The 17,058-nt window shown below is 38.0% G+C and overlaps 1 protein-coding gene across 2 annotated transcripts; it reads left to right on the forward strand.

Annotated features, from left to right (window-relative positions):
* Positions 1 to 9,297: 9,297 nt before the first annotated feature.
* On the forward strand, positions 9,298 to 16,012 carry LOC139457811 (uncharacterized). Of its 2 annotated transcripts, XM_071239157.1 has the most exons (3): positions 9,298 to 9,363; positions 12,592 to 12,719; positions 14,176 to 16,012. In XM_071239157.1, exon 3 carries the CDS (start codon positions 14,219 to 14,221, stop codon positions 15,440 to 15,442), a length of 1,224 nt encoding a protein of 407 aa, XP_071095258.1. In that variant the 5' UTR covers positions 9,298 to 9,363; positions 12,592 to 12,719; positions 14,176 to 14,218; the 3' UTR covers positions 15,443 to 16,012. The 2 variants fall into 2 exon arrangements, with proteins under 2 accessions (XP_071095258.1, XP_071095259.1); XM_071239158.1 differs by lacking the exon at positions 12,592 to 12,719 and having other exon boundaries at positions 9,318 to 9,363.
* Positions 16,013 to 17,058: the final 1,046 nt, after the last annotated feature.

Consider the following 17,058-nt stretch of genomic DNA (forward strand, 5'->3'; position numbering starts at 1 on the left):
ATTTTTCGTGTTTCCATGGCAACGACTTTGACTTAGACTGAAAATGGCGGTAGTCCCGGTTTCAGGAGCAGATCTTGAAAAACGTACTATATTTCTTTACCAAACTTGGCACATAATGTCATCTCACAGTATTGAATACATTTCCTTTCTTGTTGGTAAGTTCTGCATTGCTTGAGTGTATGTTCCTCCAAAAGTGTCATGGACACAGTTGTTGCATTCACTGACTAACTTCATATAGAAACACAACTCATTACAAATACAACAGTGTAACTGATCTTAAACCTATTCAACTGTATAAACAATATTTATTCTTGTCAACCATACTCTGTACTTCACTTGCTTGATAATGGTGTTAGAACCTACACCGAAACTATCGTTCCTAATTGTAATAAAGAAGTTGTTCGTCCATATGTCTCATCCTTACTCATTACAAATTCAGTAACATATTCTATCATAAACTGCAGATGGAAAAACAACACCAGTAATAACTTTTTTAGTGCTGCAATTAGGCCATTTACAAAAAGGCCCAGTGAACATAGTTCACAGGAGCTAATGCATTGCACACACCCGACATGTCATAATGGCGGGGGATGTGAGTATTTCATGCTTGTTTGTATTATTTCATGCCTGGAAAAAATCAATATAAACTGGATCATTATACATTCAATACATTTTCTTGCTCTTCTGGATTCCTCGAACTTGACTCGAAAGTGCGCGTAATCGTCATCGATGTCACTGCTTCATCATAAATTGTAAGGGTGGGTTAGGGTCATCATTTAATAATCTACTAACTGTATCAGGTCCATACTTAGATATCTCATTCTGATTGGCGAAATTGGCATTCATAAGTGCATGAGCGACTCAATGTAACGTTCATGCGTTTTTCGTGAGACCGTATTCTTGAAATCACGTAAACACTGATAGACTAATTATGCATTGTTGGGGGATCCCTGAGAATCCCTAGCACGAATACATACAGAAACGTCGTTTCTGATTATTTGGATCATTTTATCTTGAACTCAGAGTTTTAGCATACGTTGAGAAACGTCAGAGAGTTTGACTGCATAATCGTTCATGAATATCTTAGCTACGACCCCTCCTAGTGATCAAAACGAAGAATTGCACACAACAAAATTATCGTTGTGTCGACTCGATCCTTGTCTAGACTGACAGTGACTGTCTACAGCAATCTATGAATTTACCTTAACGCTATTTGATACAATCACCTTACAAAGATTCAATTCGTCAATGATTACCAACAAATGTAACCACCACAGGTTCATTAATAACTTCGAAAATTTCTCCCGTCACGTCTAACGTGTCCGCCATTTTGACGTCTTGTACTTGATGTACATGTATTACGACGCGCTGTCATTGTGACGGACTGAGGTTGTTCTTAACACCCCTTTCTCACCCAATAATGATTTTATTTGAATGCATTCGTTGTTAACAAACAATAACAGATGTTCTCTTCGAGTAAGTTGAGCATACTTACTCTTGCGTCACTCCTCTTTTTGACTTGCTATTTTATTCCGCGACACGCCTGGTTGTTGTATGGTTGTCAGTGTAAACATAAGTCACACGTCAAACGAAGTCTCTGTAGCTAGAAGGCAGGCTGTATAAAGCTGCGATTCAAGGCCTATCTCCCAAGGCCTGCCTCGCGTCTCATTTAGTTGCCCAGGAGGTACCGAATTATGGACTAGGCTTTGTGTTTCCATTTTCAGTGAATGAATGAACGAATGAATGATTTGGTAAACCGACTATGGACCGATTATACAATTAATCATTACATAATATCATACAAGGTTGGGTCATAACTTTAGGGTAATGATTTATTCACCAAGCACCAAGCAATATAAGCATCACTTATCACATTCTGCCGAATAACGTATTCATATATTTATTCATTCATTCAATACTATTTTAGAACCTGCCAATTCCAAAGTAGGTGTACAACATAAAACTGAATCTCTCATTTGAACTACGAAGTAAAATTGCAACCAACTTTTTGAGCCCATGTCGGGCAAAGGAATAATCTTGTTCCAGTACAGCTGCTACTCCAACTTTAAAGTAGACATTATATATTACCTGATTAATGACCTGTCCCTGGGATGAGCAGCCACAGGCTGAGAAGTTGAATGTAAGTATGATAGTGATTGTTTGTTTGTTTGTTTAACGCCGCGCTCAGCAATATCCCAGCCATATGACGGCGGTCTGTAAATAATCGAGTCTGGACCAGACAATCCAGTGATTGACATCATGAGCATCGATCCACGTAATTGGGAAACGATGACATGCATCAACCAAGTCAGCGAGCCTGACCTACCGATCCAGTAACTCGACTCTTACGACAAGCATAGTCGCCTTTTACGACAAGCATGGGTTGCTGATGACCTATTCTACCCCAGATCTTCATGGGTCAAAGTATGATACTGATGTATATTACTGATTATATTTCTGAAACAACATTTTCGACGTTTAATTGCTACGAGTGTCTGATAAGTTAGTTACACGTGATGATTATGTGAAAGTGTAAGCTTTATCTGCTCTTGTTCCTCGGTGTGCAAACCTGAAACTTTCCGTGTCACATAGCCAAACCTTTGAGAGTCATTGTCGAGTTTCTTTTCTCGTATCTTTAATACGAAATAAAACATATGTATGGATTGTGATGTTTCAGAACAAGATTTGGATAACTCAGAAGACCAGTTCACTCATTACAATTGACACATGGATGTTGTCACGGTTTCCACAAAGTCTCTAACGAAATGTGTTTAAAAACCATAGCCTGGTAACTTCGCACACAATGTTGTTTCGATCGATGGATGCAATGTTGATTCATTCACAAATGTGCAAGTTGAGAATGTAATTGCTCATGACAGTACAGACAGGCGATATGTACAATGTAGCTACCCTTCGACCGAGCTGGAAGCGTGTGTTCATGCTCCACTCGTGTTTCAAAGTTATCAATAAAACCAATATGATTTACTCCTTGACTATTCCACACATGGCCAAAACCATATGAATAAAGAAGTTGTTTTACTTTTAGTGCCCAGCAATTTAATCCTTTTTCTGCCAGATTGTATTGATATGAATAAGCATGGCTAAGAATTATATTAGTTTTTTTGAGAAACAAGTCGGAGCCAATATTTGGTAATACGAACATGTTGATTGACTTTAAGTGAATAACGTCCAAGCTCACCACGAGCAACTATATTGGGACAAATCTCCCATATTGTAAAATATTCTTACAGAATCTATCACGTACATTGATAACATCTTGAGACGGATGAAAGCCCCATATATCTGAGCAGTAGAGAAGAACAGGTAGTATTTTGACATCAAATATCTGTAAAAGTACAATATAAGGAAGTTTCATAAAATCCCTTGAGCCTGATTTTAAAGCGATAAGATATTTCGTCGCTTGTAGAGCTATTGTCTTCTGTGTAAAGTACCAACTACCAGATGATGAAAGATTAAACCTAAATATTTATAAGTAGGAACAATTTCTGTAATGTCAGTGCCAAACCAAACTTTTCATATCTTCCAAGACGACCACTGCGTCTAAATACAATAACTCTACTTTTGCTTATATTAATATACAATTTCCTATTATGACAATACATCTTCATCTTTGCAACCCCACTACTGCACTATCGAATAAGACCATATCATCTGCAAACATTAGAATAAAAAGTTCAATCATTCCTAATTGGATATTACGTTGCCCGTCTGAATAAAGAGAGTCAGCAATATCATTTCGAAGAATGAAAACATAAATGGAGATAATTCACATCCCTGTCGTACACCTGACTGGAAATGGAAAAAGTCTGTGTAGCCACCGTTAACAAATATACAAGATGTAACGTTTTCATACATATTTTTAAGTATTCTACAAATTTTACCATTAACATTACCTTTCCAGAGTTTGTAAAATAAACTGGTCCTACCCACTGAATCGAACGCTGACTTAAGATCTATGAACGCACAATAGAATCTACTTTTATGTAACAATAGATATTTTTCAATAGCAATAGCTCAAAGCGTGTTTGTTGAAATGCTTTTCAGCACCTATTATCATTCTTTTAAAATCTTCCAATGTACTGGCTTTAGCATATGCAGTCGGCAAGAAATTATAGAGTTCGACTGTATCAGGAAGAAACGATTTTGCAAAGCTTGCTGTTCTGCAATTTAGAGTCTGTCACTTCGAATTATTCATAAGGCTGTAGTCAAAAAGCTCTGATATTCTATATCTAAGACATATTCATCAATAAGGATTTAAATTCAAGTTCATCGTCGGGACGAGCTAATACGTATAAAATATCCGAAGTTCTTTGGCGTTGGTTATTGTGAGCTGAGATGTCTTCTGTCGTAAACGTTGCAACATATTTTTATAGTGCAAACCATTTCAATACTTTTACTTAAATAGTGCAAACCATTTCAATACTTTTACTTAAATAGTGCAAACCATTTCAATACTTTTTTACTTAAATTGTGCAAACCATTTCAATACTTTTACTTAAATAGTGCAAACCATTTCAATACTTTTATTTTACATTTCATTTATCTAAATACCTAACTGGTTCAATATGTTTCCAAGTGCACCGAAATTCTATGCCCTTTGTCTGTTTAATATATTCAGCAAACATTCGGCGTATCCCCTCTTATCATAAGCCCCTCCGGGCAGGACCCTTAATCTCCAGCGCTATCTATAAATTTTAAATAACACCTCCTAACGTCGCCGGATCTTACGTATATACATACACGTGGGACAATGACCTTGCCACACGTTATGTAATACCTCGCTCTAAAAAAACCGACTGACATGGTCAGTCAGGGAGACAGCCTGGAGACGGCCAGAAGATCGACTCGTGTAAGTGACAGAACAGTTCTCCCACCCGGGAAGATTGGCCACTTGGTCCCGGTGTGCGTTCTGTCACGTTATTATCAACATGTACCTTTTCGACTTATTCCAAGCCATCAACAATAAACATGGCTGCTGTCGTCTTAAACATCACCCCTGAGTTTTGTCATCCGTCATCACCCTGAGCTACCATCCGAGGGCCGAAACGTACGCCCTTGGACAATATGTTTCAACCCCTTCTGTTATTCAATGCAATAGTAGTAAATCAACGTACAACTTTATTTATAGTAGGGGACGTCTTAAGTTGTGATAACTTGTGCCCACACCTTTTCATGAGAACAAAATATGTGTACGTAAAACTAACGAATCAAAGTAAGTACAAATAATCTCTGAACTTCCGAAACAATGCTGTGTACACAGAAGCAGTGTTGTTTGATACACGATTCTTCTAGTTGCTATAACAACTGATAAATAGAGACGTCAGATGTACAATGTGGCCCTCTTTTGACCAAGGTATGTATGTGTCCGTACATATATATGAACAACATAAGAACAATTGCCATTGGTCTGTACACACATTATGTAATGGCAAAATTGATGCATTTAAATGATTCATGAACTACCAAAATTTTATTGTGAATAAATTATCATTACACTCCACTCCACCCCACTCCACTCCACATTGTAACGAGGTGAGGTCCAAATTGAAACGTGCAAAGGTAAACCAAGAAAGCGGTTCATACAGAATTAAATATTCATTTCGCAAAGAGCCTAAAATATATATGCTTATAAACTACCTTCAATCTCCATACATCTATTCAATAACTGTTTCCTCAATATACTATCGACTAAGACTCAGTTTAGATAAGGGTTTTCTGATGTGGGGGTGATCTGCAAATCATTTGGCACTATATGATGACAGGTGCTTCACTCAAACACTGTAGTCATACGCGGTTTCTAAAATGTGCTCCACTGAGCGAAATTATATCTTAAACGTTGATCATTTTACGATTGACATGGCTCGCATGATACAAGCATTATTTTTAACGTATTATATTAATGATATGAAAATACACAGAGCTAATAATCTTTGTACGCTGTCTGATCGATCATTGGTCTAGGTTCCTAGAGCTTATACTCCAGGTACAGATGGTATGAAGTCAGCCCAGCTGCTGAGGCTAATGTCCTTGTGACAATGGCTCGCACCACTTCGTCATCTGAAGAATCTTTCATTGTCGTAGGCACATAGCAGAGACATAGAATATAGAATATGTGGAGAACAGATGACATAAGGACCTGGACGTATTGCGGGAAATTTCTGGCACATCTTGGGGTACCTCGACTGACATTCAGCTGGACCTCTACAAATCATTTATCAGATCAAAATTTGACTATAGTTGTGAGGCCTGTCAATCAGCATCAAAAACTGTCTTGAGCGGCCTCGACAGAATACAACACAAAGCCCTAATGCTAACCAAAGGTGCAACAACAGGTGCTTCAACAGAAGCACTACAAGTAGAAACTAAGAAGGGAGCAGGCAATATTATCGTTCGGGACGAACATCAAACCTCTTGGTGAAAAAAGATATGGCAAGACAAAAACACCCAAGACGAGGCCCTACCTTGGAAAGATCCCTCGATGTGTGTGTCACCTAAGTATGTTGTAGTGTAAATCAATTTGGGTCACCAAAATATACTCAACAACAAAAGTTCCTGTGACACCAATATTTTAGTGTATTTTTCAAACAAGTAAAGTTTGGTTTTCATGTATGGAATCAAGTCACAAAAACGCAACTGCTACAGAAATTAAAAGCATGCATTCCATGCAAAAGTTTACTTTTATGCAAGCCCCATGCATTTCACTACCCAAGAATGGGTATAAAACATGTGCGATAACGGGATCCCATATGCATTGTTTAGCATCGTGCTGACAACAACCACTCAGAAAAACAACAAAATTAAATTATTCAACATTACGAGATGCCACGACTGTCAGAAAATGAGCGTCTGCGAGCCATTGGTATACTTGAAGCAGGATCGAGTCAACGTGATGTTGCAAGACAATTTAACGTCCACAGAAACACCATTTGGTGTTTATGGCAACGTTGGCAACAGACGAATGCAAACATAGACCATCCTCGGAGTGGCAGGCCACGCGTGACCAATAATCGATAAGACAACTAGATTCGAACAACACACATACGAAATCGAATCCAGCCAGCAGGAGTGACTGCAAGAAGCATCCCTTGCCTTCGACGAATATCTTCACAAACCGTACGTCGTCGCCTCAGAAGTGCAGGGATTGTCGCCAGAAGACCCGCCAGACGTCCCATTTTGACAGGAAACCACCGTCAAGCACGTCTACAGTGGTGCAGACAGCGTCTACGCTGGACGGCCATGCAGAGGGGACAAGTTCTATGCACTGACGAGTCTCGTTTTCACTTCAGTCACAGCGATGGACGGATTCGAGTGTACCGACGTCGAGGTGAACGTCAATCATTGTATCATGGAAGAAGATCGGTCCGAGGACGGCAGCGTTATGGTATGGGGTGGGATTAAAGCAAGACAGAGGACCTGTTTGATAGTGGTAGAGGGCCGGAGATCTTAACGGACAGCGCTACCGCGACGAGATCATCGGCCCTGTTGTTCTACCGTTTTTGCGTCGTCATGGCCCAGGCATTACCTTTCAACATGACAACGCCCGGCCTCATATTGCTCGACTTGTTCCGGGTTCTCTTCAACAAAACAACGTGAATGTCATTCCCTGGCCGGCCCGCTCCCCTGATCTCTCACCAATCGAGCACATGTGGGATGAGTTGGATCGGCGCCTTCCACGTCAACCACATGTTCCACAGACACTCCAGCAACTTCGAAACATGCTCCAGGAGATATGGACAGATATCCCACAGGACTTTGTGCGACGCCTAGCTGGTCCATTCCATGAGACGAAGATGTGTTGCTTGCATCGCAACCAGAGGTGGACACACACGCTATTGATTTGTAACATGCTATTTCGGCATGTTGATGTGTGTTTTTTTATATGAAATCTTGCATTTTCTGAAATCAGTATGGCAAATTAAACCATTTGAACACTTACAGGAATCTTTTATCTGTTGCAAACCGAAATTGTCTCAGATTTGGTAAAAAACATAACTTTGAATTAAATCATATTCAATGTCACAGGAACTTTTGTTGTTCAGTATATGAAAATTAGTATCCTTGATCAATATTTTGGTACACGTTTCAACACAGTACTAAAGTAAAATATGTCCTGTCGTAAATACAGGTAGATTCATGGCTAGCAGTAGTGCTGGACTAAGTTAACACTCGGTCAGTTTTGGTCCTTCGGAAATGACAAATAAAAAAAACTAAAATAACTAATGACACGAAATGCGCGATAGTGAATTACAGTAAATGCGTCCATCATTAATTTTGCATCATTTCAAGCTGACATTAGCATTTTGAGTCTCTACGTATTGTTTGGATTATTGTATCGTTGTTAAATTTGGAAACAAGCTCCAGCATGATGCCGTTTAGGTATTAATATATAATGTACAAAACCCTTTTATATTCTGCTAATCATGAATAGTTATATGATTGGTTGGTTGTTTGGTTGGTTTGTTGTTTAACGCCGCAATCAGCAATATTCCAGCTATATGACGGCGGTCTGTAAATAATCGAGTCTGGGCCAGACAATCCAGTGATTGATATCATGAACATCGATCCACGCAATTGGGATCGATGACATGCATCAACCAAGTCAGCGAGCCTGACCACCCGATCCCGTTAGTCGCCTTTTACGACAAGCATATAGTCACCTTTTACGGCAAGCATGGGTTGCTGAAGATCTATTCTACCCCAGATCTTCACGGGTCGAATAGTGATATGATGCCAAGATGTTTAGACAGTGATCTGAAATAATGTAAATTATGATTATTTGATATGTTTATATGATTAATTGAATTGAAATGTTTAGCGTGACACATCATGAGATTTGGGTTGGTTTGCGATGTTCATATGATCATTTAATGTTGTAATTTACTTATTATTCTCAAAGAGATTTATTACTTTTGCATTAATGATATATATAAACTTGAAATGTTCACTTTATTCATTTTCGATCAGCATGACCAGTATTCATTATGTGATCAGGCACAGGCAATAAACATGAAAATGTGCTTATTATATCAATATAGTGATGCATTGTTTAAATTCACTAGCTAATAATAAATTAGCTTTAGATAACAAGTATATAATAAAATGAAAAACATATTTATAATAAATATTTAACATTTGAAGAAATTATCTGATGTAATTATTTAGATGCAACTGTCACTCCAGATAACTGTCTTCAAATTTCGCGCTAATTTCTTTAATTAGTGGGCCGCGTATTTTCAGCCAATAAGGTGCCTCGCTCGATTCTGCCCGCATTTGAAATATACTTCCGCTCGGGGGTGGTAACATTTTTCCAGCTTGCGAAATTTGATACTGTTTGATATTTCGGTAAGTTAGGTTAATTAATCGAATGTAGATGACTTGCACATGTGTAGAATTGTGTTATCTATCAATCTATGGCCAGAAATGGGCTTGTCAATAAGCGTATAATAGAAAAGTCGCCATGGATATCGAATGTAAACAAACCGGCAAGATGGCGAGTGACCATCCTTTTCTTTTTTTTGTACTTGCATACAGGGGGTATATATTTTTATTTACTGACCAATATCGAGTTCCTGTGATTAAAACTAACACTTCCAAATAGTTCATGTCATTGTATCTGATTTAAATACAACTTGATCAAAGTTTTGAAATAAATGCATTCATCTAGGTTATAAATATATTACTTGCATTCTTGTCATGAAAGGATGATCATTATTCAAAGGTATAACCCCAGGGAGATTAATGTTGTTTATGTTTCAAACAAATTGTTATAATACTGAAAATAGAATATTGTTATTGAATACACTCATTACAAAAAAAACATAATCAGTATATCCCCAACATGTATGTATGTATGTATTTATGTTGTTTAATGCCGCACTCAGCAATATTATAGCTATATCACAGCGGTCTTTAAATATTGGAGTCTGGAGACCAGACACTCCAGTGATTAATATCATGAGCATCGATCAACGCATTGGGATCGATGACATGCATCAACCAAGTCAGCGAGTCTGACCACTAGATCCCGTTAGTCGCCTCTTATGACAAGCATAGTCGCCTTTTATGGCAAGCATGGGTTGATGAAGACTTATTCTACCCCGGATCTTCACGGGTCTGTAATGTATGTGTGTGTGTGTGCATGTATCAGTTATGTATGTGCCATAAGCTGACATGAATTTCTTTTTATGTATGTATGTATGTTTGTATGTTTGTATGTATGTATGTATGTATGTATGTTTGTATGTATGTATGTATGTATGTATGTTTGTATGTATGTATGTATGTATGTGTTTCAACCTGTTGTTAGGATACACAATAACCTATGGATGTATCGATTCATGTTTTAATTCTGTAACAAAAATTCAAAAGGATAGTATTTACATTTTGCAACAACCTGGCCTGATAACTACTCCGGCTATCAAAAATACTCACCTTTTCACGAACACCTGATATCATCACTATTTGATGGTGATTGACGAACACATGCTTATGGTATAGTGACTATACTATAGTCCAAAACATAAAATGAACTCTGCTTTTAGTAAAGGTTATGGAATGTTTTTGTCACTTTTCTTTACATACATACTAGGTTGTAGTGAAACACAAATAATACTTTTTGAAAATTGATACACAATGAAAACAATGTGGATCTAATGTATGAATTTCATCGTCATCAACACCCCTTTATGGGACTCACTCCACCGTCGAAAATACAATGTGGAGGTACCCTGAGGTGTTTTAGACTTGAAATAAAAAAACAACATTATGCAAATTTATACATAATTCAAACATGAATAGCTACAACACCCCTTAATGGGACTCACTCCACCACAAAAATACAATTTGGAGGGACCCTGAGGTGTTTTAGACTTGAAATAAAAAAACCATTTTGAATATTTAAACAGAATTCAAACATGAAAGGCTTCAACACCCCTTCATAGGACAGACTTCACCGACGGAATTCAATTCCAGATTCATAAGAAATCTCTACTAAAAGTAGGGTCTATCTTGTGTTTCTCACCATATCATAAGCATTTGTTTATGAATTACTGTCAAATAGTTATGGAACCACTTCCTTCTGAATACATGAGTGCACCATTTCTTTCAACAGTACAAATTAGATCAGGTTGTTGCAAATGTAAATACCACTTCTGGAATATTGGATACAGTTAAAACATGAATTGATACATGTACATCAGTAGGTTATTGTGTGCCCTATCATCAGGTTTAAACATATAGATACATCAGTGAATTGTGACATCCCTTGTGTACAGGTACATGATGCACAAAGGGAATATTAAATGGGCAGTCCCCAATGAACAACCAAGGGCCATGATTATACAATGTAATATTTATCCATGCGATTATGGTAAACTACCACATCTCCATCAGTTTCATCAGTAATTTTAAACTCTAAGTGTCATGTCATTCTACACATATTCAAACAAACCTATTGTAATGAATCTGTCCTTGGTTTTATCATATTAGAATGTATAACATGTAATACATAGAATAATTGAGAAATTTACATAAGCTGACATGAATTTCTTTTCTTTTAGGTCAGCTAAATTATATATACATGCTAAAATCTATACATAGAAATAACATACACACAGAAAAAGAAGTATATATTAACAGTATACAAAACAAACACTCACACATCTTGTAGAATCAATAGTATTACATTTTTCAACAAATATCTTCCTTGTAAGATAACAAGTTGGTATTTTGTGTGTTGGTTGGTTGGTTGGTTTGTTGTTTAACGTCGCACTCAGCAATATTCCAGCTATATGACGGCGGTCTGTAAATAATCGAGTCTGGACCAGACAATCCAGTGATTGACATCATGAACATCGATCCACGCATTTGGAATCGATGACATGTATGAACCAAGTCAGCGAGCCTGACCACCCGATCCCGTTAGTCGCCTTTATCGGCAAGCATAGTCGCCTTTTACGGTAAGCATGGGTTGCAGAAGACCTATTCTACCCTGGATCTTCACGGGTCTTGTGTGTTGGCCTAATCATGATAATAAAGAACAAGTCTTACATATTTTGTACAAACTGCTTTTACTACAAAAGTCATTATTTATAAATACAGATGATAATAATATGTCATTGTCTTTCATTAAACAAGATTTACAAATTCGTTTAGATTAGCACTTTTCAGATACATGTTTATATTTCTTAAATATATATACATAATATGTACAGTGCACCTCATGTACATATGATATTATACACAAAATAATTGAGCATGTGCATTAACTTGAAATGAACTAAATTAAACATATCAGTGTCTTTTCAATCAATAAAAGGACATCCATTATTGCCCATTGTTTTATCAAGTAGAATCAATGTAATTTTCAACAATTATATTCCTTGTCAAATAAGAAGTTGGCCTCAGGTCCATATTCATGATGATACAAGAAGAGTCCATTCATATTATGTAGAAGATGCTTTTGCAATAAAAGTCACGAAGATAAATACAGGTCTATAATTATGATAAACACAAGTACAATTCATTTGTTTGTATGTTGTTTAGTTCACCACTTTGTCGTTTGTTCTGCAGGGTTTTAAGAGTCAAACTCATTCTGACAGGGTCTACAGTTGGAATGAACTGTACTTTACGTGATCCTTCCTTCAATCACAAATTACAAACTCGAAAGACAGTTTCCTGAGCACTCACTTCTCTATTGGGTAGGTATACAGCACCAAGTTTCTTGAGAGCAGATTTTGCATCAGTGATATCCTTATTTGCTTCTTTTTCTGCATGAATCAACAGTGATCCCATTTCTCTTTCTGACTTTGAGATATACGAAATGATGTACACAACACAAGAGTAGGCATCAACTATATACTGAATGTCCATGTTCGTATTCCAACATCTGAGCAGATCTGGTTTGTACTGATTGACACATACATATTAGGATTGTGTTTCATCACAACATTTGTCTTTTTGGATAGAGTATCACATGCTAGTTGAAATATGTCTTGCGAAACAACAATTGTGGTGAACAATGCATCAACTGACTCAAATATTTGCTCATCATTTGTTAATCCTTGCCAAATCAGTTTCAAAATTGTTTGAGCATCTGGTATGGCCCTCACTTTCATATTCATTAGATCTTCACAGCACGGTCTAAGGTTTTAGGCACATCATTTTTTTGTTCTTTGTCAAGACCTCCTACTCGTGACATGAAAGTTTCATTGCTTGGAGGACGAGGAAAATTGAATCTGCAGATTGTGCCATTTTTTTTGCATGTCTTTGAATATCTTTTACTATGTCTTTTACACTGTTGACAATATTAAACAATTCTTCATCATTCTCAACTGAAGGCGGGGAGCACGAGCGGCCCAGTCGTCTAAGGCACCGCGATTCGCTGTGCAGAGTTGCGTCCCTTGGGCACACCAGAAACCCATGATTCTTGGTTCGAATCGCGGGTGGCCCCGATTATGTTTCTAGGTTTGTTAGCACCATACCCATGTTCGTGGGTTTCACCGAAGTGGTAAACGTCTGAGACCTGCATCACTTCGGGCTTTCCTCCCACATTAAGCTGACACACCGGGATATAACTGAAATACTGTTAAAACCGGCAGTAAACCCAACTCACTCACTCACTTACTTCTGATCAGTTCAGTCATGAATTGTTGGTTAGGCATTACTTATAAGTTGACGGTTGCCAAAGTAGACACAATATATGGATAACAACTTCTTTAATACTGTAAAGGCGACGTTTCAGTATAAATCTTTACACAGTTGTCAAGAAATACAGAAAGTCAAGAAAGTCTTCCTTGACAACGGTATAAGGATCTATACAGAAACGTTGCCTTTACAGTATTAAAGAAGTTGTTATCCATAAATTGTGTCTACTTTGTCAGTTCAGTCATTAAAATTAAAACATGTATGTGTTAACTGTTTCAACAAACTCTCAGAGGCTGGTCACACTAACAAAATACATATATGTATGCATGTGAAATACTCATAGTTTGTTAACTTTACACGCGATGTTTTTAGACGGAAGCAAGGTGGATTCATTGTTACTGTTGTTGTGGTCGTTGTTGTTATCGCTTGTGGGGGAGGTTTTGGGAGGAGGGGTGTGAGAGGTGATGTAATAAACCCTGAGGCGAATATATAAGATTTCATTTTTTTCAGGCTATAATTTCGAAACGGATATCTTACAACTGAATAATAAGCTATGTCCATCCGGCTCTTCTATTCTGCGATAAGAACACATCTACGGTTGCACAAGGAATTTGCAGCTGTTCCAGTGAGATACTATGCAGATATTCCGAAAGCATATCGCCCGTATGGACAGACAGGCGACGGAAATTATGGATCAACACTCGGAAGACACAATGTTGGATACGTCGAACCCGTACGAGAAAAGATTCTCAGTTTGGCCAAAACCATTCCTTTCACTTCCAAGGACTCGGTCTTCAACATTGGCGACTACGCTGCAGCTGATGGATCCACCGCCATGGCCATTTTCGGTGAGTTGTTGGCAACTTTGAAAGATCATCATGGCCCCGACACCCAGTTCCAGGTTATCTATGAAGATTCAGAAATGAATGACTTCAACTCCCTGTTCAAACGTATGTCAGGAATCATCCCTGATCCGCCGTCCTACCTTCTGGAAATGGACAACGTCTATGTTCTTGCTTCAGGGACAAACTTCTATAAGCAGTGTGTGCCTTCAAATTCAATGCATTTCATCATGTGCATGGCATCTGTCCACTGGTTGTCGAAGACTCCAACGACCTATAAGGACTCAATATACAAAGATGCCATGAGTAGTGCTGAGGAGAAGACTGCACTGCACAAGCAAGCCGATTTGGACTGGGAGACCTTTTTACTGAAAAGAAGTGGAGAACTGAAACAGGGAGGTCTGCTTGTAGTAGGTGCCTGCTGTGAGTGTGTGGACAGAAACAGTGGAGAAATTAGACACGTTGCTGATTCTTTTATACGACTGCTGAATGAAGTATGGAAGGAATACAGTCAATCTGGTAAAATCACCAAAGAAGAGTTCTTGAATACAAATTTTTCAACTTGTTTGCATAACATGGACCAGCTGAGAAAACCATTCGATAACAAAATGTCAGCTGTTTCAACATCTGGATTATCAATCTTGTCAGCTGAAACTGTGGTCAGCCCTGGTGTGTTTTACAACGCCTGGAGAAAGAAGAAAGACGAGGAAGGAATTGATGATAGGGAGGAGTTTGCCAGGATGTTCGTATCCGCTCACAGGAACTGGAGCAACAGTACCTTCATGAATGGTCTCTCAGACTCCCGATCACTGGAGGAGAAGGAGAAGATTGTTGATGGGATGTACGACACTGTCAAGAAACGAATTGAAAGGATGAACCCAGAGGCATTCAAGGATGATTTGAGATTTATATATCTTGTGATCAGAAAAGAATAGTCAACCGAGAAGTCATGAAATAAGAGCAGACTTAGAGCCATCTTCACAGGCAAACCATCATAGGTAATAACAATAATAGACCTAAATATGTGTAATTAATGTGTAATCCAAAAATAATTTAAGGTGTTCAGAACATATGAAAAAAATATTTATCCAATGATACATCTACTGAAAACTTTTTTTTATTATTTGCAGACATGTTTAGAAGTAATTATTGTAGTTTTCCACATATAGAGGTTTGATCTTTATGCTTGCTGTATAAAGCGACTATGCTTGTCGTAAGAGACGAATAACGGGATCGGGTGGTCAGGCTCGCTGACTTGGTTCATGCATGTCATCGAATCCCAATTGCGTGGATCGAAGCTCATGATATCAATCACTGGATTGTCTGGTCCAGATTCGATTATTTACAGATATAGCTGGAATATTGCTGAGTACGGCGTGAAACAACAAACAAACAAAGGAAACTAGTATTGAATTATTTATTTAAATTGAATGAACAAGATGTATTACCTGTCGACAAGAATCACACTTTAATGCTGCATGTATCAAACTAGCATACCCTTATGAATTTACAACACCAATATTCTGTAATCTTAAACTTGTTTGTGCTAGTAAAATGCCCAATGTAACTCGTACGATTTGTTGTTGTTGGCTAAATCTTATCAGTAATAGCAGTAAGATCGTCGCATTGCAAGCTCCTTTATCAGGTATACCTTTGTGATGTAATTTCGTAGGGATAGATGTCAGCCTTACCCAGTAACGGATCATCCATTTGTAGGCGTGGAAAGCATACTTTTTGTTTCTAGCTCTGTCATATAAGGCCACGTAACTGTGGTCCACACACAGTTTATCACCCCACGTCCGTGTTTGAATCTGGGGTTAGTATCAGTTCCTTTCTTTTCAAATGAGCATTTGCATACATTGCTGAATGTACAGATATGCTTTAATCCGAATTCATGGAATCTGACACCAAGTTTGTTTGTTTCTTTGTTTGTTGTTTAACGCTTCACACAACAATATTCCAGCTACATGACGGCAGTGTTGAACCGTGTTGACCAGACCAATCAATGATTAACATGATGATCATCGATCTGCGCAATCGAGATACGATGCCATGCATCAACCAAGTGAGCGAGCCTGACCCAGGTAAAGTGAAGTAATATTAATGAAAGGATTATGACTGATAGGGGTCTGTGTGTTGGGGTTTGTCCAATGGTTAGCCCTTTATTTCCACTAGTGGAGACACAGGAGAGACGTATTTTGCAGCCAGTGCAGGGCTTGTGTATCAGTGGTGTAGGTTACTTAAGAAATAAACGACGAGTGGGAGTTGTTTTATCGTACCGTAAAACTGCAGGGACAACCATAAGCCATAAACATGATAAGGGTCTCAGCCCTGAGTGGTTAATCTCCCTCCAGTGTTTTATTGTACGATAAACAAGTCGTGTATTTCTTATGTTAGATATCAACATTATGTATGGCAACTTTCAGGATGTTGATAAAATGTGCCTGCTTTAAATATAGTTAGCTTAATATTAAAAATAATCATTTAATGACACTCTCAATAGAATCCGACCTCGGCAATGTCGGACAAGTCCAGCTGAAATATCTGTACC

The sequence above is a fragment of the Haliotis cracherodii genome, unplaced genomic scaffold, assembly GCF_022045235.1.
Source record: "Haliotis cracherodii isolate W230 unplaced genomic scaffold, xgHalCrac1.p SCAF_12, whole genome shotgun sequence".
In the NCBI taxonomy this organism is placed as follows: Eukaryota; Metazoa; Mollusca; class Gastropoda; order Lepetellida; family Haliotidae; genus Haliotis; species Haliotis cracherodii.